General features: G+C 43.2%; 1 protein-coding gene across 6 annotated transcripts in view; it reads right to left on the bottom strand.

Annotated features, from left to right (window-relative positions):
• Window positions 1–24,229, bottom strand: part of LOC120444639 (mitogen-activated protein kinase kinase kinase kinase 5) — a 49,156-nt gene that overhangs the window by 10,197 nt on the left and 14,730 nt on the right. For all 6 annotated transcript variants that reach the window (XM_039624457.1, XM_039624459.2, XM_044005789.1 and 3 more), the window contains exons 3-5: window positions 5,029–5,449; window positions 634–732; window positions 227–525 (exon numbers count right to left, since the gene is read on the bottom strand). In XM_039624457.1, coding sequence (XP_039480391.1) covers window positions 227–525; window positions 634–732; window positions 5,029–5,449 — 819 coding nt within the window. The remainder of the gene's footprint in view (window positions 1–226; window positions 526–633; window positions 733–5,028; window positions 5,450–24,229) is intronic.

Here is a 24,229-nt window from a genome sequence, read left to right on the forward strand (position 1 = left end):
ATGGTGCACTAAATCGTTGACCAATCCCGAAACGAAACGAAGTGCTGAAGACTTCCTGGAGTTCTTAGCTTTGGCTTGAGAAAACTTTCCCCTTGCTTTTCAGCTTAGCCTCGGACTAAAAGCGTAAATAAATTACGCAAAAGGTGCCAAGTGGCTGGTGCCAGCCACAGACCTACTATCTGACCCCATTTCTACCCATTCATGCCCAGTGGGGGCCAGCACTCACCTCCTCATCGCCATCGAGATAGTAGTAGAACTGCGGGTTGGGACTCTGGTACTTCTGCAGCAGCTCCTTGGCCACCCGCAAGGACATCTCGCACTGGACGAAGGGATGCTGCAGCAGGCGCTCGGCGGTGGGTCGCTTCTTCGGGTTCTTCGTCAGCGCCGTCTTGATGAAGTTGTGGAACGTGGGGCTCCACTTGTCCTTGTTGTTCAGAGTGGGCGGCTTGAAGCCGCTCTTCGACATCAGGAATAGGGCGCGCATCGGGTGCAAATCGAACATCGGCGGTTGCAATTCAGCCAGTTCTGTTTTCAAAAATATTACAATGTTCATAAGTGATTGTTCTACCAGCACTATACATTATATATCATGTCGTTACTTAACATGAAATATTTGGAAATAGAGTCACTCACCGATTGCGGTTATGCCGCAGGCCCAAATATCACATAGTTGATTGTAGCCACCCTTGCGTTCCACGGCTGCCACCTCAGGAGCCATCCAGTAGGGCGTACCTAAAATAAAATGAGTTATAAAAACAATGGCTTAAAAAAAAGAGACAAAAAACTGATTATATAAATATCCCGGCTATCGATACCCATATGGTTTTGCTGCCTCAGCTAATTATGCAACATTCACACATTTAATTTCATTGCCGCCGATTATGTTGGTCTCATTTATTCATTGTGCCGTCCAAAGGCGCTTTTATTTAATTTAATTAGCGTTTTTTATGCGACAATGTGACAATTGTGCAAATAAACAAATTGCTGAATTATGCAGAGCGTGGTAATCAAAGCCGTGTGGGTGGTGGGTGGTAATGTGGATGGTAATGGCATTTGCGACACATTTTGCTCTTCATTTCGGGCGCACGTTTTATGATCGCAACAAGGAGTGGAGGAGCTAATGCGTCCATTACTCATACGCCATGTTGCAGCCAGGCAACAATTTTGCCGCGCCAGCAGCAACAGCAGCAGCATAGTAACAGCATCTGCTGGAGTAGTTTCCTTGGATGGATGGCAGCCACGAGAAAATTAATTTTCCTCTCACTTGACAAGTGGATGAGTGGAAGTCGTCGTGGCAGTTAATTGTATTTTCAATTTAATTAAACCACAACGAAGGTGGAAAATCAGGTTTGATGCCGGCTCTTTGATACCATGGCCAAGTTTAAGTTACGGTTTTCGGTTTTGCACCCCGGGGGAAAAACCCCAAATGCCCGCACCTCCTTCATCACCTCAGCATCGTCATCATCATTGTTTCCGCTCTTGTTTGAGCTTCGATCCGGCAAAGTGATGCGGAATCGAAAGGCTAAATTGAAAGCAGCGAAGCAATGCGAATTCCCTGAACTGAACTTTCGCATGCATTTTAATTAAAGGCCAACACAAACAAGTGCACACAAACGCACACAGATCGACACACAGAGAAACTGATACGCAAGAGCACACACATACAGCTACAGTGAAAGAAAGCAATATTATCCACAAAGTGACAGCAACAACAGCCAGTCAAGTATCATTTTGTTAATTGCTGAAAAAAGGAGCAAAAAAGGAAAGGAAGAAAAAATCGCACTGGCTTTAAAGGAGACAGGGAGCAGCTGAATTAAATGTCAGAAAACAAATGGTGGCAGGCTTTTAGGTTTCTGCATCTATTTAATGCCAAGACGCATTTGCGTCAACTCGCGAACTGGGAAGCATTAAGGACATCCCACACACACACACACACACACACACATACGCATATTCATGTTTATGGCATAACTGCGGCTGAATGGGCAAAGTGGGCGGCAAATGGGTGGGCGTTACGGCTCAGGGCCACCGAGGTGGAAGTTTCTGCTCATCGTGTGTTGTCATTGACTTGTTAATGACACTAAACACAAGCGTAAGCACCTTTTTATTGAATAATAAAAGCGCCATGCTGTCGCCACCACCACGAGCTACTGGTTTTTTTTCTCCTCACGTTTTTCTTTTTGCCTGTGCCAACTCCTTTTTCATCTCGGTTGTTTGTTTATCTTCGCTACAAGGACGAAGACTCACAGAGAAAATAAAACATTGCCCTGATTGTGACTTCTTGCTGCCGAATCAACTCTTTATGATAATGTTCTGGAACAATCGAGGGAATTAGCTTTAGGGCACATTAAAGAAGCTCTTTAGAAAACTGTTTAGAAAAGCTGAAGCTGTTGCTTCAACAACAAGCAGAATACTCTAAGCATGTATATTTTTTCTCAGTGGGTTCCCCCTAAAATATGCAACCTCAAAAAGCGTGGATATGTGCCATTGTAACAATCGATAGAAGCTCAGCAATTGACTTATGTGCATATGCATGGAGTGCAAACGATTCGACGTTGACCTCGTGCTCCTGTGCAGACATTGTGGATGGGGTGCGTTGGTGGTGTGTACTTATCACCGCATTTGTCACAGCAGTCGCCACAACATCTGAAATGGCAACAACTACATAGACACAATGGCATTGTGGAGCTGGAGTGAAGAGCACTCGGAATGATAACAGTAAGCGGACGTCACATTGTTTGACAACTGGGGTAGATAGTGTGGCATGGAGATAGCAAACAATCGGCCACCTAACCACCTAGCCACCCATCCATACTAACCACCCACTCGAATCGCTGTCACTAGCACTGCACACTCCGCCACATTGACATGCCACAAAAGATGCTCGCTCAGCTCGAAAACGTCATGAAAATGCAGCCAAAAGTGGCAACAAAGAGCCAAAAGGAAACAAAGGATCCTGCCAACCTCAAGGTCGTTAAACTTGGTGAGTTGAGTTGCCTCTGAACGTGTGTGTACGTGTGTATATAGTGCGCACTTTTTGTTGGCATTTTTCCGTTGCACAAATTGCAGTCCATTAATCACATGCACTGGCAACCAACTGCGGGATTGTCCATTCAAATAAATCTGGAATCAAATTAGCGCTGCGGGAGCTTGCTTTATGGCAGCTTTACGCTTTTACGACGAACTCAAAGGACAAAAGTCGACATTAAAAATTAAACTGCTTTGTCGGAGTAGGATAAAATCCAATTTGGCGTAAATGAAATCAAATCAAATGCCGGTTTTTATGATGCCCGCCCCTTTCGGCGACGCTAGCTATTCAGTACGAGAGAATGTCATGAACTTTAACTTGGTTTAGATTTTATTAGCGCCATGGCTCTTTTCTTCGGCAAAATGAAGGACATGAACTGAGTGAAGAGCCAGCTGTCATAACTTAATTAGCTGGCGAGTGTCAACGGCCCGATGAAGGGTTGTGCGAATTTTAATTAAGTGCCGAGCGAAAGGCATTTCAAATAATTAATTGTGCACGGACAGTGGGGCTGTGGAACTTCTAGGGAGCTTAACTGATGGCCCCGCCTAACCGCAAATTCTCATTTGCAAAGTCCTGGAAGTCTTGAAAGAGTCTCCCGTTCCCTGAGATGACGAGCGAAAAAATGGTGGCTCATGCAAATCATCGCCGCTTCGTCTGTTCGCCCTTAGATTGCAAGTTGTCATGACAAACTACACCCCCTTGCAGGCCACCACCCCCCCTTTTTAAGCCGCACATGGCTTGTGACTGATAAGTTCCTATTTACATTCAAATTGCGTATACACCCCGTTGCCCTGGCATCAACGTCTTTAAGCCTCTGGCAGGCATTTTAAATTAGATAACACGGCGAGGGAAAGTACATCGAAAAAGGATTGAAGATTCCCTAAATAACCTTTTATCATTATTCCCATAAAGATCTTTACTTATGTTCCAATAAAGCATTATCTAGTGGTTATCAAGAACTTCTTAATATTTTTCGTGTGTCCCTTTTGAGGAAATCTCTTCTCGGAATCTCTGGAATCGAGAAAGCAGCTTAACGCTGCTCATTGCAGCAGAAAAGCTGCAAAGAAGCCGAATTCCATTAGTGGCGAAAATGCTTAGCTGAAATGGAGGGAGGGAAAGGTTAAAGACGACTTTGAGGGCTGAACAGCCCACAAAAGATGTAGCCACCGAACTAAGACGTCGACTCTCCAATTGCGACATTTTTCACAAATTATTTGCTTTTGTGCTTCACTTTGGGACGTCGACAACAAAGTTGGCCGGAAAACTCCCTCTTTTATTCTTTTGTTTTCCCCCCCAGGATGCCAAACAATGTGCCAGACTGGCCACCTGCTGGTCAGCTACTTTTTGTCCTCCCCCATCCAGGTTTTTGCTTTTTGTATATTTTTTACGTCGCCTGCATTTGAAATATTCCTCAAATTGAATTGTTCCCTTTGGAACCGCCGGCATCGCTTTTTGATTATATTTGAGAATTCCTTGCAGGAGCCATTATAATGCTACTCCTAATTGAATTGCATTCAATTGGAGAGTCCATTCAGGGAATGGACAACATTTCAACATTTCCAAGTGGTTGTGGCATGGAACCACTCGGACGTATACTTGATTTTCCCTGCCGTGTCTAATTTTCATCTTTCCTTCCTGTATTATTTTGTGTTATTTGTGCTTTGTCACTTCTGACACTTCCATGGATGCGAAGCGTTTAGAAGCGTTCAACGCAATTGTTGCTCCTGTCAGGACACTCTCCTCGCATTTTTCTGCTTTGATGCTTCGGTTTGCTTGCCACAAAACATCATTTCATAATGATAAACACTTTGTGTGGCAGGACACCTTGCCACGTCCCCGCTCCCTACATAAATTCCTTGACGCCAACCAATATGGCAGATGTCTCTTCTGCTAAATACTGTGTACAATCATTCTTCCTTATATATTTATCTTTTCAATCGATTGCTCAAACTTGCCTAAGTCTATTGCTACCCACAGAGCATGTTACATGGATTACTCACCTATGAAGCTCTTGCGTTTGTTAATTGTGGCCGTGATCTGCGCTGAAACGCCAAAGTCCGCCAGTTTGACATCGCCGTACTCCGTCAACAGGATATTCGCTCCCTTGATGTCCCGGTGCATTTTTCCCATGGAGTGCAGGTACTCGAGTCCCTTGAGTGTCTCCCGGCACATGTACGCGATCTGGACTTCGGTGAGGGGACCAGTCACCTGGTAAATGTCCTGCAGACTGCCACCACCACAAAACTCCATGCATATCCAGAGTTTATCCCTGCGCAGGTACGAGCCGTAGTAGGCGATGATGTTCGGGTGGCGGCAGTCCCTCATCATGATGATCTCCTGCTGGATAATCTGTATGTCGTCGGAGGGCTCCAGCTTGATGACCTTGATGGCAGCCAGCTCATTGCTCTGTATTCGTTTCGCCTGCAAGAAATCAGTGAGATTGCCTTCAATCAATACCGATGCTTCTCAAAAAGTCAATGAAAATATGGAGATTATATACGGGGGGGTTGGGGTGGTGATTGTGTGCCGTTGGCGGGCTGGAATTTTTGATTGGCTGCACACCTGCAGCATCTGGGGCATCGCCTCTCTGTTCATCTTCATTCATGCAAATATTCCTGCTCGTTTTCAATAAATTTTTAGCTCGCGCGCTCTTGCACATAAAAATGCATTGTAACCACTTCACAATTTGCCACCCAAGACCGCCCAACCCACCCAAAACCACCAAACAGCCAATGGTCTATAGTATTTGCATAGAACAATCGCCTGCAGGTAAAGTTTTTCCCTCCCAAAATCCTTTCCTTCACCCAATGCCATTCCCATTGGCAAACCCATATCATCGTCGACGTCATCAAGTGGAAATCTGCGAGTGCCTGCAAGGAATATTAAAAGGTTGCCAGGCAAGACGGCAGAATTAAATCGGTTTTATGTTCTCTTCCCACTGTAAGACAATGAATAATTGTGCAAAAATAATAATAATACCTGGAGAAAAAACAGAGTTTTCAAAAGAAAAAATTAAAAACACATAAAGGTAAACATTAAAGGTGTTGTTTTAACATGCTATTGTATAGCATTGTAGAAGGAAAAGCCGTAAACACCAAGATTATAGGCTGCAAACGATTTAAAGGACACTTTTAAGAGATTTTCAGTACTGTTGATCTGATCATTAGGCCCAAACGTAATTTGGCCAGGATGTGGCCGCTGTGACTGGTAGATTCCATTTAAGACTGTAATAATTTCGCCACGGTTCGCTTCGTTTGTGTTTGAGCCAAATAAGTAGGAAGGGGAAAAGGGAGAAGGCAGGTCCTTGGAGGACATGAAGTTGAAGCTGCACACCGGCTGAGTAAGAGATACACCCACGCAGGGACAACAATGCATGTGGTATCCACTTTCAGCCCTTCACCTGCCATCCGGCTACCTTTATCCTTGACGTCCGTGTGCTGGTGTGCGTGTACACGATTCCACCATTTATCCCAGCGCCATGTACGTTATACGCCCACGCCCACACCGCTTTCTCCTCCTTTCGCCCTTTTTGGGCTTTCTCCGCCTTTCCTCCTGCGCAGAGCTCTTATTTTTATTTTCGTTGCATTTATTATTCAATGCGGTAGCTCCAGCTCGCTTGTTTGTCTTCCCTTTGCAAAAGTGTGTGCTATTTTTTTTTTTTTTTTTTCGTTTTTTTTTGCAACGATATCTTGCTCGACTTAATGAAGATAAAGCGATTTTTATTGCACTGCAGCAGCTTCAATCGAGCTTAGTTTGTTTATTTTGCCTCTGCTTTTTTTCGCATCTGATTGCTTGTCCTTGCTTTTCTGTACACCGTTTTCCATTTGCTTCTCCTGCAGCAGCATTGTTGCATTTTTGATGTTTTTATAGCAATCTGGGCTGGCTTCCAAAAATGCTATGCCATACTTTATCGCAGCAGGTCCTATATATCCTGCCGCCCATCCTCTCTGTCTGATTCTTGCCCATTCCAGTTGACAGGCGGCCATCGTCGGCTTTTCTTGTTACTCATCTTGTTTATGGTAAATAAATTATGCGTGATTTTTAGACAAGTTCCCTGTGGCTGTCGGAGCACAAAGATGAAAATGAAATGTGTTGAGGCAGCAAGCTGGAGATGGGGAAAGGGGAGCGGGAAAGGCGGAAAACTGCCCCGCCCCCAATCCGTAACGCCCCCGCCCCCACCAGCTGCGGTAAGCATAAAAAGCTGCTGATATGCACAAGCCAAAAAGGGAAAGGAGCTGCTGCTGCTGCTTCTGGGCTTCTGCTTCGATGGCTCGAAAGGAAGCGAGCACAGCACATCCTGCCATCCTGCCATCCTGCCATCCTGCTATCCAACTATTCTGCCATTCTACCATCCTGCCATTCGTGGCGCCCAAGAAGCAGATATGCAGCATCAACAAATTTATAATGAGCTGCGCCAACGTCAACGTCTTCGCCAACATTTTCACAGGCTTTGCCCGCCGCAAAAGTGCAGTGCTGCACCGCTTCAAAAGTCATGGCAAACAAACTTTTAATGACTTATTTCGGGTTCAGTTACAGCGAGTCAAGCGGCGATTGATTCCGGCAGCACTTGACGTATTTATTTTAATTAAATATGCATTAAATCATTGCCCAATGGTCGTTAAGGAGTCATTTCAATACGGTAATTATTATGGTAATATGTGAAGGGAAGAGCAAATTTGCGCTGTAATGTATGCTTCACTTTTTTTTTGTACGCAAACCGAGATGTAAGCAATCAATGAGGATCATCAGTGTGTGGGGGGTGGCAAGTTGGGCGGCTGCATGGCTACGCCATTTCCTGTGTATGTGTGTGTGTGTGTGTCCGGCATGTAATCGTTACAATTTCCGACATATGCTCATATGCATGAACAGGCCAGCGGACCCAGGAGCAGAGTTATCCTTCCTCTTACCTCCTCGCTCCTTCCTTTGCGGCTTTTCGCATTGGGTAAAAGGGTTTACACCTCCTCCGTGGCATTCACCCTTCCGCCGTTCGTCCTACTTTTCACATTATGTCTGTAATGGATATTACGCGTTAAGCCGGAATTTTTCATCCTGCATTGTTTGCTAATTGCACGGGCAGACGAAAAAGTGTAATGCTTATAAAGCCCGAACTTAACGTTCCAGCACATGTCCAGTTTTCAGTTTCTCATTTTCTTCGCCATTGTGATCACCCTATAATATTATTGAATTAAATAATCTTTTAAGTCTGCTTCCATTTTTTGCGTAACAAATATAATTTTATGTCCGCAAAAAAGGATTTCCCATACATTAAAATGGTTATATAAATCGTGCAACTCAATCACGCGTAATAAATAATATGGATTTAAAAGCCATCGTTTTTATTTGAATTAAATAAATGCTGATTTGTATGTCTCATTTAAGACATAATAAGTCTCTTTATGTAACTTAATTGAAGTGAGATATATTTATATTCGTATTCAGGGAAGGTATTGTATATTACTTTAATATAATATTGCGGAATTAAATGGTAGAATTATGTATAAATAAATGTGATTTCTTCATTGTTGAAATATTTAATTTTTTTCATACCCTACCCTACCACATGTATATGTTCGGTTTTAACACATTCTGTTCAAAAATATAAAAAAACGAGGAACTCCGTGGAACTCCAGTGAATGTTCACTGTGCGCAGTACAAGAGGTGGGTCATTGGCCACTGGACACGCAGGCTTAATTTCATTTCAGGGCTTTCACGGTGAAATTAATTTAGCGGACCAAAATGAAAAGAGCTTAAAATTGTACAGCTCAAAATTGTGCACGTTCCTGTCCACCTTCTCCACCTCCTCCCCCATCGACCTCATTCATTTGTTTTGCATTTGACGGAAATAATTTATGATTTAATTCGAGAAAAGGTCGCGTTGCTGCCAGCGCCAAATTGCGATCTTAATTCAATTTGCCCGGAAATTTAAATGCACTTTGTTCTTGCTCACGTACAATTGAAATTGAATTACGTTATTGATCGGCCATCTCAGTGCCCAAATTTCGCACTCCTCCAAAAACGAACACTTGATGCCGGACGGAGCACTTGAGAGACTTTTTTTTCGAGCGACTCAGATAGCTCAAATTAGCCACTCGAGTTTATCGATGAGCCCGCAATTTCCCAGCAATTTTCACGCATTGCCAAGAGCAAAAGAAGTTGGATGGCCAGGGGAATATCTCAAGTGTTTCTGGTGGCTCTGGTGCTCTGGGGGTCTGGGTCATTGCCAAGGGACAACGCTGGCATCTCGTCCAGCGTTTTTCTGTATGCCGGGAATGCGGAACGGCAGGCGGTACAATAAATGGGCGGGAAATTGAACAAATTTGTCACTCGGCGAGACAATGGGCTAATGGTTCAAGGGCTGACCAAAAAATATGCGGCAATCAATCAATCAAAATGCCAATCGATATTGGATGAGCCTCCGCAGTATATGTGTGCTTGATGTGATGAGACAAACTGCACCGGAAATAATAAAAGTGACTATTTAGGTCGTAGTATCTATCTAGTCATGATCCTATGTCCGTCCGTTTGTCTGTCCGTATAAATGTTGAGATCTCTGGAACTTTATTCACTAGAATAAGCTTTTACAATATTAGATTCCGTGTATATTCTGAATAGTGTGTGTACATAACTTTATTAAGTTTAACCCATTTTCGGAAATAAGTTATAAAAGTCACGACTAGATTTCAGACTGACTGCATAAAATCTGTTGCTACAAAATTCGCTTATTTGTTCCAGGGACTATCCCAACTGATTCAACATTGCGAGCAATAAAGATAGAATTGTGCAATATTTTCATGCAGCGCACAAATTCTGTGTTTGCCGTTGGCACGCCCACTTCAACGCCTCCACCCACGCCAAATATAGCATATAGCACACTCGTTTTTTTCATCATGCTCTTTTTGTTTCGGTTTCTTCGCGCAGCTTATTTGGTAAAAGCTTCTTTCACTGATGTTTTCTGTTTTCCGATTTCGGCTCCCCATTTGCCACATGTACGAGTACTTTCCGCCGCAAATATTTGCCATTTTTCGCTGTCGGTTTTGTCGGTTAATGCGGGCATTATGTCAGCTTTCCAAATTGTTTATTCGCGCATTTGGAATGGAGTGGGTTCTGCTCCAAACAGCACCGCCCCGCCTCCCCATTTAACACCCCATAACCCGGCTGGGTGGTAATGAACCACAAGTTCTTTGTGCGACATTTGAACCCCGCATGAACCCCAAATGCATGTGCAAAAAAAAAAATGCAGCTAAATATGCCTTTGGTTTAATTGCGAGATAATCCACATTCGGACTTCTGTTTAGCACGCCGCCATGAAATATGCAAACTCTTATCGCTGACACTCAATAAACAGTTAAAACCACGCAGAGCGGAAAATGAAACGAAAATATGTTGGGGAAAAACGCGGTACCTGGTGAGTGGTGGGCAGTGGGCGGTGGGCGGTCTACGCCTGCTGCCATGCGATAATGTGTATAATGAGCGTACACTTGAACGAGGCGCCAGATAAAAACGAGTTAAATGTGACGCAGCAAACCAGACACTGCAAAGAGACAGACGAGCGCGAAAAGGGGAAACAGAAGGTGAGGTCTGCAGACAGACAACAAAGATAAAATTGGAGGCAGCCCCAAAAAAAGGGGGGGGGTAAATGGCAGAGGAACAAAACTGGCAGTGTAGTAATGAGCAAAATGTCCAGTTAACCCCCGTTCAGCTGAGTGCTTTGAACCCTTTGCCAGGGTCATTAGCAAGGGTGGAGCCATCCCCTCGTTTTACAATGTCCAAGTCCATGTCTCTACATCGCCCACGTGACTTCGCGTTATTAGATCCAGTATTGTTTATGATTTGCATGTGAGCAGCCAACCAAATGGGAAAATGGCGAGCCAACGAGCGGACGCAGCTGCCATATTTATTTTCCACTTAAAGGCTTAGAAACAGGACTTTTTGTTTAGAGATGTGAGGGTCTGCGGTACTAAAAGGACGCATGTACAATAATTGTATTGTCCTATGAGTATTTTTGCCATTACATTGAATTCCTTTCAAATTATGAGGTCTGTTTCTTTCAAATAAAAATATTCAAATATTAAAGTTTCTGTGCGGTTTTTTTAGTGCAGACAGTGGGTCACGTAGAACTAACAATGTAGATTTTAATGACGAAATGGCTTTTCACTGCACTCACGAAATGTAACTGACTCGAGTGACATGGGTTTTCCATTCAGTCACATGCAAGTCCTTCGAACTGTTGTCCTGGTCAGTGGGGCAATCTGTGCAACCCCTTAACCCCTCCGCCCATCCACGCCCCTGGCTGTGCTCCACTTTGAGCGTCTCTTGATTAACCGTTTCACAGTTATTAATGGCTTCTACAGTCTGTTTTTTTTTTTTTGCCAGCTCGTTTACAGTGTGTTCTCTGTTTTGTGTTTATGTGTCACATGCTGTACGTATGCCCTCTCGCTCGTTTTCGCTCTTTCCCTCTCACTTGCACACTCGTGCAGCAGCAGTTCAAATAACTTTGGTTTGCTCAAAGCGGTTCCTTCATTCTTACACTGCCATTTTGTTGGTATTCAGTGTGCTGACCCACCGCAAGCGTATGTGCACTGAAACAAATGTCATCGTTTGTTTCTGGATTTTAAAATATTTACTGGTCGCTCTAACACAAAATAATGTTAGAAATAATCAATAGCAATTCCGGAAAGTAAATATATTGCACACACTTTTATAGGAGAGTTAAGGCCCTAGTAACACAAGTTCTTAACAATTTGTAATTGATTTTTTCGAGTGCCTCTACTTTGTATCTCTGTCAGCTCTCCACCCGCCACGTCCAGCTCGTGCTATTTGCTTTTAATTTCCACCGTTTTCTGCACATCATTCTCGACGACCTCATCGCCGCCATCCATCTACCATTCACTACCATTAGAGCCGGGGCACCATTAGAGTCTCTGGCCTCATCTTTGAACTGGTGGGCGTCTCAATCTTCCATATATTAGGGCTAATATTCCGCTGTGCTTGCCGTTGTCCGGCGGAATGTTTGTTTGGCTCGCGTCGGTCAACAGGTTCAAAATTAGCGCTTTAATTTCATTTCGAGAGCTTTGCTCATAAATTTCAATAAGTGCCTGAGCTTGGCCTTTCAATGAGTGGGCGAGAGGGAGAGAGAGAGAGGGAGAGGCACAAAGACGACCCTCTTACTCGGTCATCGAGTCTTCGGGCAGTGAAAATGCTAATTGAAAATACAATATCATTTAAATTTAAATTAGTTCTCGAACAGGGTCGAAAATGCCACTCACGAGGGGAGGTAAAAAACTTTTATCGCCACTCAGGTGAAGGTCAGAAAGGGAAAACCCATCGTCATCCTACAATGTTTCTCTGTATCTATTGCACTTGTCATAACACAGGCACATCACGTATACGCCGAGTATGCGGTTGCCAGCAAGCAAAACCTTTTTGCCTTTTTACGCCCACTTGCACCTGCCGTTAGTTATCAGAATAAAAGTTTATCATTGCCCAGACCGCCCCTTCGGGGGCGCCACAAAAATTTTTAACGAACTGGTTTATGCATGAGCTACTTTTGTCGTCCAACATTATGCATTGACAACATGTAGGGAGGCATTGGGTTGTAGGCCGACAACCTTAACCGACATATGCGGAAGGTACACGGGGAAAAACACATTTAAGTCGGTCATCCATTGGTTAGCAATCATATACATAATACTTAGTACTTTAAGTTCATAAATTAAGCCTTTAATGAAAGGATTGCCAGAAAATATTCGTATTCCTTGCTTACAATGAGTTACTGATACTATTATTTATCTCCTTTTGTCATTCTAGGCCAGCATATATGTAAGCTCGCTTTAGTTTCGCCTAAGAAATCTAAAACTGTGTCATTCCTCACCACTCAAGTGTTTATGTCTTCGTTTTGTGGTTTCCAAGTGGATTTTTGTGTTTTCTTTAACTATTTTCTTGAAGGATGTTCACTCACCTTTCTCAACTGGCTGCATAAATGCATGAGCTTGTTGGAAATCTACGGATGGAAATGGAATAGGATGCCCAAAGTGAACCCTTCACCTGCACCTCATTAAGTCAGTCAGCCAAAGTTGTCGCACATTTTGCATTCAGCTAAACTAATTTGCTCTGGTCGAGTGCCACGCCCCCCCGTGTCAACTCTCTAGTGTGACACCTCAAGCACATACACACACGAACACACACACAAACTCACTGGGGAGAAAACACAAGAAACTTTACAGGTGACAGCCGACCCGGGAAGTAGAAGAAGAGGCTGCTTGGCCAGGACGATAGTTAAAACAGATTCAAGTGGCTCAGTTTTGTTGCATGAATTAAAGTTTGCCCTTCTCCGCTGAGCCACGCCCCCTCCATCTGGTAAGCTAAGTGTTGCCGGCTTTTAGGCGACGTCCCGCCGGATGTCCGTTTCTATAGCGAATTCGTGTAGCGACTGCGAATTAAGTGAAGGGGCACAGAGAAAGTAGAAATGGAGGTGGAGCTCACAGCAAAATGCGACGCAAAATAACACTCTTTTTTTTATTGCAGTTGAAAGGGCTTAGAGATCCGCCTCCTCTAGCTTTTTGTAGCATCCACACTGAAAATTCCTATCCATTTCTCCTGCTGCTTTACGAGCAGCTGGTTCGATGGTACAACGGGGCGTATGATTCATTTTTGCGTGTGTTTCGATTTTAAAAGGGAGGTACAATGGGGGCGGGGCAGTAAAGGGTGGCGCGTACAAAAATTTCCCTTTTAGCGCCAACATTTTTGCTGTCGTTATGGCGCGGGCCATAAAAGAAAAATCGAGCACGCTGGCGTATTTAAAATGGAAGCCAAACGTGAAATGGATGATTAGCTGTGCGAAAATTCATTTGGCCATAAAAAGCGTTCACTGAACTCGGGCAAATGAAATAAAAATGGCTTGAAGAATTCGCATTTGAGTAAAAATTACAATAAAACATTATCTGAACGCTATTCGCGTATGTGCATAATGAATTTTAAAATGTAATTGAAAATATTTATTAAATGATTTTTTTGTTACAACAGCATGCGATTCAATATGTAAATATAATTTGATTTCAAATGCAAAGGCTTCTTGTGAACAAAAATTTATGAAAAAACATCGTTTAAATTGTATTAAGTAAACTTGTTATCAATATATGAAAAGGTAATCTTGTGTTAATCGAACAAAAGGTTCAAATGGAACAAAAATATCATCTTCATTTAACTTGTATTATGGGAAATCTGGGGAGCATTAACTACTCTTGATTCCTGAAACCAATCGACGCCATTTCCTGTTTCAAATCTTCGAGTAAGCCCCAACCTCTGAGCTTTTGGGTCCATTTGGCAGCGTCCAGCTTCAATTAGTCGGCAAATTAGACTACGGCAGGCAAGGGACAAATGAAATTGCTGACCTCAAATCCTGGCCACGCACGCAACAATCCAAGAGGCTGCAGGATATGGGCAAGGATTAGGACTGAGCCTGGGACCAGACTGAAACCGATGCCAAGAAATGTGCGTGGGCAATGGGAATAGATAGCGAGACTAAAAGGAACGTGTGTATTTGTGTGTTTGGCCAGAAGGTGTTTCTTGTTTTTCGGATTGCCTGCCTTTGGACCATCTTTCCTTATGCCCAATGCACGGCTTACTTCACCGATGTGACAGGCATATGGAGCCAAGGAGCAGGGTCACGATCCCGCAGGATAATCATGTAAATTAAATTATGCTTTTCCCATGCATATTAAACTACAAATCGCAAGAGGATTACGCCGCCAACAAAATCCAACTGGCGCACAAAATAAATGTATCCTCGCCAAGAAGGTCGACGACTTAGTTGGAAGCCAACACAACCACTCTAATGAAAATGCTTAAGCGAGAGCTCTTGGGGGTTTCGTCCACTTGTTAGCCCCCCAGGCGGCAGCTCCGTCTTTTGTCATGACGTTGATGGAATTAAAATAATTTCTCTTGGCAATTTTCTTCGTTTCCCTTGCGCTCACCTCGCCTAGCTAAATTGTGGCTTTTCCGTCTGCTGCGGCACCTGAGTGTCTGTGCTTAACCCACTCGCGCCCCCGTTCACCTTAACCCACCGCAGCGCAGTGCCGCAGATTCAACGCCCGTTTTCCTGATTCAACAACTATCAGCTGCGATTGAACGACTTGATGGTGATGAGGTTGTGACTGCGCATTTGTGACACTGTCGCGTGTTTCTGGATTCCAATGCACATGAAAAAATAGAGGTAAATCTGTTTTGGAAACCAAAGTACCCAAAACCTAAATGTACAAATAATTTAAACTCCACTCTTTAATTAAGGAATAATATCATAAATTAAAATTTTTTTTTAAAACTATTTTTTGTTTAACACATTCTTGTTTTTCCCTGCCATGTGCACTTTATCTGTTTGCGAGTGGCGTGGCTGAAAATAGCGTGGAATGGCAACAATAATGTGAACGGGAAAACAGGGAACGGACTAAAAACAGCCAGCGATGCGTTTGCGTTTGCGGTCAGCTACAAAAATAGCAGGAGAATAGCGCAGGCAAGCGGGCAAAAAGTGACGTCCTGGGCCGACTGAAGGAATTGGGTCAACTGCAACCGGCAGTTGGCGGCAGCTGTGGTTGCATAAACTCCGCGCTCCCAGCCCCTCCGATTGCCATGGGGAGTGGGGGGAGGGGTTTAACAAGAAGGCTGGGTACGAATTTATCACCTCCATTGCATAAATTGATAAGCAATTTCCAGCAGCTGACGCGGAGGAAGCAACTTCAATGCAATTGCCGCACGGGAAATACCAAATACAAAATACGCCATAAATTTCCAGCTAATAAAGCAAAGTGCAAAGGGGAAGGCGCCGAGAATCGGACGAATCGAGTAGCCTGACCAAATGAAATATTCATGGACCGGGGACTGTGGACTGGAGGGGTAAACTGGACCATCGCATCGTTCCACCTGATGACAGTGTGGCGGAAATTTAATTTATTTACCGTCCGAGCAATCGACAGCAGCCGTGTCGAATGTATCTTGCAGATACACGATACACATTGCTGCTCATTGAGTGGCTGGCCTATAACTTATTTTTTATCGCCGCCATGCCAAGTAGCAATTTGTTCGTGTTGTAATCATCAATCGCAGGCCGATGGTCAGACGAGTCACCACCAATCAATTGCTATAATCATAAATAGCTTATCAAGCCAACGAGACGAGACGATGAATTGGGGGAATTTGTCTGGTCCTACGCATTGGCAATCTACGTATTTTGCTCAGACATTGACACACGCCTGACTGAATGTGAGTGAGCTTCTAAGGACACTGAGGAGGAGCAGTAAGCCTTGGCCTCCTGGTCGCTCTTCTGCCTCGTGCCTTTCGGCTGCCCATCAGCAATCTTGTGAGCATTGCAAATGTGTTAAAGTCTCAAGGATTTCGTGTACTTCTCGGAAAAAGCAAAGCGAGCAACGGAAAATCTCAGCCAAAGTGGAAGCCAAGACATGACACAGCTAGTTTGAGTGCTGCTGCACTCGAAAGTTTGGCCCATAAGAAATTCTCTTTTTCCGAGAAGAAATGCATTTCCAGTTCCAAGTTCTTAGTCGCAGCTAACACTTAAAGCTCAAACAAAAGCTTTAATATTAAATTATTTTCAATCGAATATTAAAAAATGGAGCATTTTACATCTTGAATTGAATTTTTAAGTCTTCGCACAAATTTTATTCAAGTGTGGCTTCTCCTACCATCCATCCATCGGTGTGTTTGTCATTCGCCTCAGGCGCAATCAGTTTCAAATTTTGCGTAGTTTACTTTTTACATTTCAAGCTGAAAATTGAACAACCTGCGGGGGAGCCGTGGAACTGTGTGAGAAGGGCCAGGCCCCGGGAATTTCTCCGGGGAAAAACTATCCGGCAGTAATCGATGAAGAGAGAGTGAGAGATACATGGAGGGTGAAAGGATGTCGAAGTCATTGGCGGCACTCTGCGGGAGATGTTGGTCGTGCACTTGCAAATCGAATTTATGGCCAGGGTACAGAAATGGATGTGCTTCAAGGATCTCCAAGGTGCGATGGCAGCAGGAGCGGCATCCGCATTAGCCGGCCATGGTGCAGCTGATCCCAAACGAAGCGATATCCAATAGCCCACATCCAACATCCAACATCCGCATCGTAGCCAATTTGGCTCCATCGTTTTTTAAACTTTCGCTAAATTGAATTTTTTATTACGTAAATATTGGAGTAGCTAGCTGCGAGTCATCGTGCGCCTCACTCACGCCTTTCTCCTCCGGCTATCCCTATCCTACTTTCTCGCGCACTTTCTCCCTGTCTCCAAGTGTCCGACATTTGCCTTTTGCTCTTTCGCCTTGCCAAGGATTTTCGCACGAACGCCCACGACAAAGTGCTGGCGCCAAAAAGTATGCTATAATATTTAAAGCTCACGCAAGCAAGCGAACTTTACTTGTCTGCTTTTTTCTTCTCTGCAAGTGAATGGTATCAATAAAAGATGGGGAAAAATATTGGTGCCTTAAAGAAAGATCTTCACTAAACACTTTTGTCTTTAAAAAGTCTAATTTAAGCCTTGGCCAAAGGTATGTGCATATTATTAAAATGGCAATTATATTCCGTAGCATACTTCTAGACACCTAAATCAACACTTTTAAAGGCCCGTGGGTTTTTCTGTGTGTATTTTCTCCTTGCGCGACTTTGTGCGGTTTTTATTGGCTAGCAAAGTAGCACCAGAGCACGCAGCTGTATGATGAATAATAGAAAAGGATTGCCCCAACCCGTATAATGTAACAGTCGAAACGTCGACCTTGCCCATCAGATGGCAGTTCAATTAATCGCTAGCCCAGAATACCCGCAATATTCAGTGGTTTCCCGGTGGCCAGGCAAGATAAATTTATTTATTTATAAATGCGCTTATCTCGACTGTCCGACCCAGAGAAATGCCTTTGATTTATGGGCCAGCTATTTGCTTCCTTTCTTTTGGCAACAAAGAAACCAGAAATAATATCAAGGGGTGTTGGCCAAAGCGAAAAGCAGCTACATTTTCTTTTTCACACATTCGACTAAGGCAGTAGGTCCATTTTCGATGCGAAAGCCTCCAATTAAATGGGAATGCACATCATCAGTATCAAAGTATCCACGTCATTATCGTTCCCATTGATGGGACCATCGTTCCATCGATTTTTATGCTGATTATCTGGCGCGCACATTCGCCCTTCTCTGCTTGGGATTTTCCAAACAATTGAGCCAATATTCTAATTATTTTCACTGCTCGCAGATTTGGCACACAGAATCAAGCGATAAAACGCGTGCGAACTCAAGAGCGGAAAATGTGAAGAGGAAAAGTGGAAAGCTGAAGTGAACAAAGCAAACGGGAGAGAAATTAGTTTGTCGACAAGAGTTGATGGAGATTGAGATTGAGTCGGTTTTTTCGATGGAGTGCCACATATACATATACAGCCCATAGCACTTCACAAATGAACTGAAGAAGTGCTAAAAGTCATCGTTATGGAAAGCATAACACACACTCATTCTTATTCGGATTCGGATTCTGATTTTGATTCTGATTCGCTACCATCAAGTAACGTTTACTACTCTAGTTTTGAAGAGTTTGTCCAGATTGCTGCACATTTCTTGCATATTTCATGACCCTTTTGTGCCTCGGAAAAATAATGAATTTTTCTCGCTCCTCGCTGCTGTTGTTGCTGCTGAAGTTTTGGTACATTTTAGTTCTGTTGGCCACTTTTGTTTTTGCTTTTCGCGATTTTCCATCGCTGGGCGTTTGGCACCCAGCGTCTGTCTCCCAATTTTCCATTTTTCACCCCGCCCCACCACCATTTCCCATTGTCCGTTTGCAGTTTCCTGCTGCTGCTCCGCCATCGACGCCAGTTGTCCCCAGTTGCCAGCGGGAAAATTGCAATTTAATTAAGCTGCTCGACTGCTCAGTTTACTATCTACACCCCGGCAAATTCCCCACTTTACCATGCAATTTTTCGGGTCGCAGTTCAAATAATTTGGATCGTCGAATTTGCCGCCTTTGAAGTGCATAATTAAAAGCAGACTCTAAACTGGAAACTCGCTAGAGGACAGTCTGCAATCGCCCGAAGTCCACTTTGATGTTTTGCAGCTTACCTGTAACGATAGGAAAAATCGAGGAAAATTAGATTTTAGTTGTTTTTTCTCATCCGTTGCATGATAACTTTTCTAATAAGCTAGTTAAGCGTTTAAGGGCGAGGGACATTTAGGGTAACATATTTGCCAAATTGGCTTGGAGTTGGCTTAATATTATTCCATTACGGCAAAACAATTTTCTCGGATTTCCTCGAATCTCAATGGATTTGCCAGAATTTCTATAGAAATACGTATTTCTTACAGAAATTTCGCGCTGTTTATCAAGTGTCTGAATACGTTCCCCATTTTTCCCATCCATCACAGCACATACATCTCGACCTTTTGCATATTTTTCTCGCTTCGATTTCAATATAAACAAATTTTATTTCATAGTCTCTTCACTCTTGGTATAAAAAATAAGGAAAAACATTGAGGCACAACCAACTGTTTGTTTACGCTGTGCGCATTTTATTTTTGGATGAGTGGAAAAAAAAATGTGGAGAACGAATCACAACGTACATATGTGGTTCAGATAAATTCTTGGCTCTTCATTTCCCGGTATGCGTTTGAACGCATTTCTCGCATTGCTCGCCATATGTTGAGCCTCAATTGATTGCGAGTTCCATAAATGCCATCCATCCAATCATTCATCCAGACCTCAACTTCAACTCCAACTTCAATGTGTGCTCATCATGAGCGTAAAGTTTCAGTGGGACATTATACTAATCGATGCTCCAGGGAGCAGCACTTAAACCACTTAAAAACTTTAAATTGTCTTATCGGTCGGCAGCAGCAGCAGCAGCAATAGAAACATATTCAGTAGACAGCAACAAAAACTAGCCTCAATTTCAATATACGTTCAAATAAAGGGTATAAAGTGGAAAAACCGCAGAAACTTGTTCGCCCCAAAGTATGCAACACACAAAGGGGATTATCCTGTTTGTATGTTAGTTAGAGATGAGCACGTGACTGATTGGCATTAAGTGTTCGTATCATTATTTAAAACTGTGCGCTTGTTTAGCCAAATTACAAATAAACTCTCAAATTACGTACAAGGAAGTTTTAAATGTGGAAGGCAAAATAAGGACATCAGTTCTCCCCACACACTGTCACCACTATCGTGCGTGTCTAGTTTTCAAACAATTGAGAAAATTAGTACAAATGGCCATGCTAGACGAACAAAAAACAATCAACAAAAAAACTAGAGCGAACAAAGCAGAAAAACTCGGTTAAAAATGGGAATTGGACAGCGGAAAACTCGCAAAAATGTCATTTGAAAGTGTCCACAAACGGGAATACCAGCCATTGTGAAAAGCCAACCAATTTTGGGGAATAGACGATGGGATTGGGGTAAAAACCAGCTGAAACAAAGAACCAACGCCACCACAGAACAGACAGAAAATGACTGAGTTTTCCACCCTATCTCGCAAATGATGACAAATCACACACGCAGACTCATGTAAATAAAGTTATTCTGTGGCGAAATTAGAACAACGCTGTGAAAATTGGGACTAAAGTGTCGCACTTAATTACATTGGGACCACAATCATCAGAAGATACAGTGCCAACACCACTAGGACGCTTCTATTGCAAGGAGAAAACGACCACCAAAAACTTGTAGTACCCGCCAGAAATGCAATGAAAAAGTTTTCGATTGCTTTCGAATAACAAATAAAGGTTGAGTGCAGAACGCTAATATATCTGCAAGCTGCAGATAATCTGTATCTTTCAAGTACTGAATGACTTGAAAAGCTTTATTTTATGCATTTCCAAGATCTATTGTTTCCTTTCAGGAGTTCATCGTCCTTGCCATCAATTAGAGTAGGAAAAATTTTCAAGTCCCAGCCAACAATATTCTAACCACCCAGTAGTTCCGTTTTCACTCCTCAACTGCACACGGCGAAAAAAATAGTTTCAATGAAAGCTATGATAAAATATAAATATGCTTACAACAAAAAAATGGTCCGCAAACCCTACTATAAATATTTGTGTTTAAATACATATTATTTTTCTTTTTAATACTTGTAAACCGCTTTAAAAGAACACAAAAGGTAATTTTTTCTCCTCCGATTGGAGTAGTTTAATATTTAAATATTATGTACTCCTTTCTGAGTACAATCCCTACTGCCGTTCACCTATTGCAAACGGCAGTTCCTGCTCCTCCTGGTCGGATGCCTCCTATTGTTATTGGCATGCGGAGGAGCTGGGCTTGCGTGCTAAATTACCTTCCTGGCAAGCAGGACGCGCGTTTCCTGTTCCATTTTCTGGGCCTTGTCTGGCGGGGAGCTTTCGTTTGCGTTATTAATACAGTTCCGTTCTAACCCATTTAGTGTGTTCGGGCACGAGAAATAGTGCCTTCTCCGCCATTTCTTTCTTTATCGATTTTAGCATTTCATAGTTCTTTCCCTGATTCTCTTTTTTTCTTTTTTTTTTTTTAAGACACCCTCAGTGCTCGTAAATTATGCAACGTAGCGGTAAGCAGCTCGCATGATATTTTGTGGCCCACAAACCAGATTTACGGCCACCAACTGTCCAGACTGGCAATTAAAACTTACGCTTCCGCCTCGGGGCGTTCGCTTTGATGGCCGGACGGATGGATGGAGCTCCTAGGGCCTTGGATCAGGAGTCGCATCAATCAAATTATACCTTTGAGCCGGGCCAACTTTGCCAGAGCCGATTTTCCCAATTAGCGCAAACAGCGTAGAGTCCTTGCCCGCCAGCCTCTTCTCCCGATTAGGCCAGACTGTTTGAAATGGGCACCCAAAAAGTTGCAGATTTAATTAGAGCGAATTTAAAATTCAATGAGTGTAACTTTTTTCGCTTACATAAAACCAAAATCAAAGCTGTGCTGGTCCAAATTCATGTATGCTATATTTTTTTACACGGAAAAAATTGCAGATACTCTTCGAAACGCATTGCTAATTCCGCATAAAATACATAAAGTACTATTAAAATATTTGCACTAAATAAATCAGTTCCAGACTGGAAATTTCGTTTTTTTCCATAATGAGTTTTCTTAGAATCAACAGGGAAATTAGTGGCAAATTGTGGAAAAACGAATCGAGGAAAGGAAAACAAACCAGTGGAAAAAGCAGAGCGGAAACCTCCTAAACGAAAATGAAAATGGAAAAGGGAAAATTGCAAGCGGAGTAAATTAATTTCGGCGGTGAAGGATTTTCCAGTCATTCTCTCTCTACGTCTCTGTGCTCGGCCTTTGTGAGTGGACCTGGTCAGTAAAAAGGACTTCGAGGCTGGCCACAAGCTCTTGGGCAGCCTAATTGCCCCCGAAAAGAGGAAAGCAGAGGAAAGGAGGGGAAATTGCATGGCGGAAATGGAAAATGAAGTACAAGAAGCGAGCTGTAATGAGTTCGATGAAAGGATCTCGCGGCGACTCTTTAATTGAACCCTCGTGCTCCTCTCTTTCTGTCACTCATGGTAACTCCTTGCAATTTGTCAACTGGTTGTTTCTGGTGGCAATTTCCGCCTCATGCCTTGCTGGCTTATGCCTTTCGATCATCGTGAGCCTTTTAAACTAATTGAGTTCATGTTTTATTAATTGCCCGGCTCAAAGGAGCAGTCAAACGGGTCCAGACACGCTTTTCCGGCTACGGTACGGTCTCGTAAATAAACGATTAGCAAAGGGGACGCACACACACACGCATACGCGTACAACAAACTTGGCCGGCGCATCAAAAATGTTAGGTAAAGTGGAAACAGTCTGGAAAATCCTAGTACCACACTAGTGCTAGTGAACCCTTTGACCCTTAAAGCTGGAATGAACTCTACGAGTTTCCACATTAACTGTTCGGCATTAGACTCTCCACCTTCAAATTTTCCTGGCCAGTCGGCCAGCAACGCACAATTCAATTAGCCAAAACTAATCCCAGTGCCCAACTCTTTCAGTTTCCGGTACCTATCATCTATCATCTGTAAGCCAGCTCCAAAAGGTATCAACTCTCACACACAGTTAGCCAAATTGCAATCACAGTGGCGCTGTGGCGCACAGAAAAAAATAGTCAGGTACTTAAAGAGGATAATTAAAAATACAAAATATATAATATAAAGATAGATTTATTTTATTAAAGCTGTCAACTTTTTCTTGTTGTGCAAAGCTTATATAATATCTTTCTTTTCTGAGTTCCAAGCCCAAAAGAATATAAAAAAAAAGGACAAACATGCAGACACAGTCAAGTGCTGGGCAAAGTTTTTGCTTCTCCTGGAAAAGTTTTCTAGGCAACAGCTACAAACACAAACTGAAGGCTAGAATGGAGCCATCAAAGCAGTCCACTATCCCTGTTCCTTCTACGAGCCATTGGCTTTATGCATATTATGTTTTCCGCTCCCTCACTCGCCGCCTGTTTTTGTGTTAGCCTAGTTCTCATTTTGTTGTTTTGATTCTACCCGCCTAGAAAACATTTTCTACAAATTGAATATCATTTGCAGCAGCTGCGAGCTTTTCCCGGGCAGTTTTCCCCTTCCCCTTCCACTTACACATCCCCTTCCCTTGGCCCTTTTCCAGCTTTGTGTAGCGACCTGGGAAAATACTTTAATTACTTTTAGTCATCGGGGGTCGGCCGCCCACCTGCTCTTGGACCCGTTTAACGCCTCTCGTTTGGCAATCAAATTGAAAAGTTCAACTGCAAAAAGGGACCAACACTCTTTTCAATGTCCTGCGCGAGGGATATCAACTCGAAGCCCCAAAGGCCGAGCCGAACACCCACACTCCGCTACAATTCAGTCGAGCCGGAACGTTGTCGAAATATTAACAAGTTGGGCACAAATATTCAAGTGGTTTGGGTGGTTTCGTTGAAGGACCCTCCTTACTCCTTTCCCGCCATGCTCTCACCCCACTGCACTTGACAGGAGACACGTGTAAAAAAATTGTAATCCCAAGCCAGGTGTGGAGTTGGGGTATGCAAGGGTTCTCATTTGGGTGCCACTTAGCCTTTGGCAACATGCAAGCACAGGGGTGAAAGGTCCTTGTCCTTGCCCGTTACATATACATGTATTTACATGTTCCTTTCGATGGGAAATGGTATTTGAACATCCAGAAAATGTACGAAATTCACTCTTTACACTACGAACTTTGTCACTCCGAATAAATTCGACCCTTTCACCTCAAGATATTTGCGAAAATT

This window comes from Drosophila santomea, chromosome 2R, assembly GCF_016746245.2.
Source record: "Drosophila santomea strain STO CAGO 1482 chromosome 2R, Prin_Dsan_1.1, whole genome shotgun sequence".
NCBI classification, from domain to species: Eukaryota; Metazoa; Arthropoda; class Insecta; order Diptera; family Drosophilidae; genus Drosophila; species Drosophila santomea.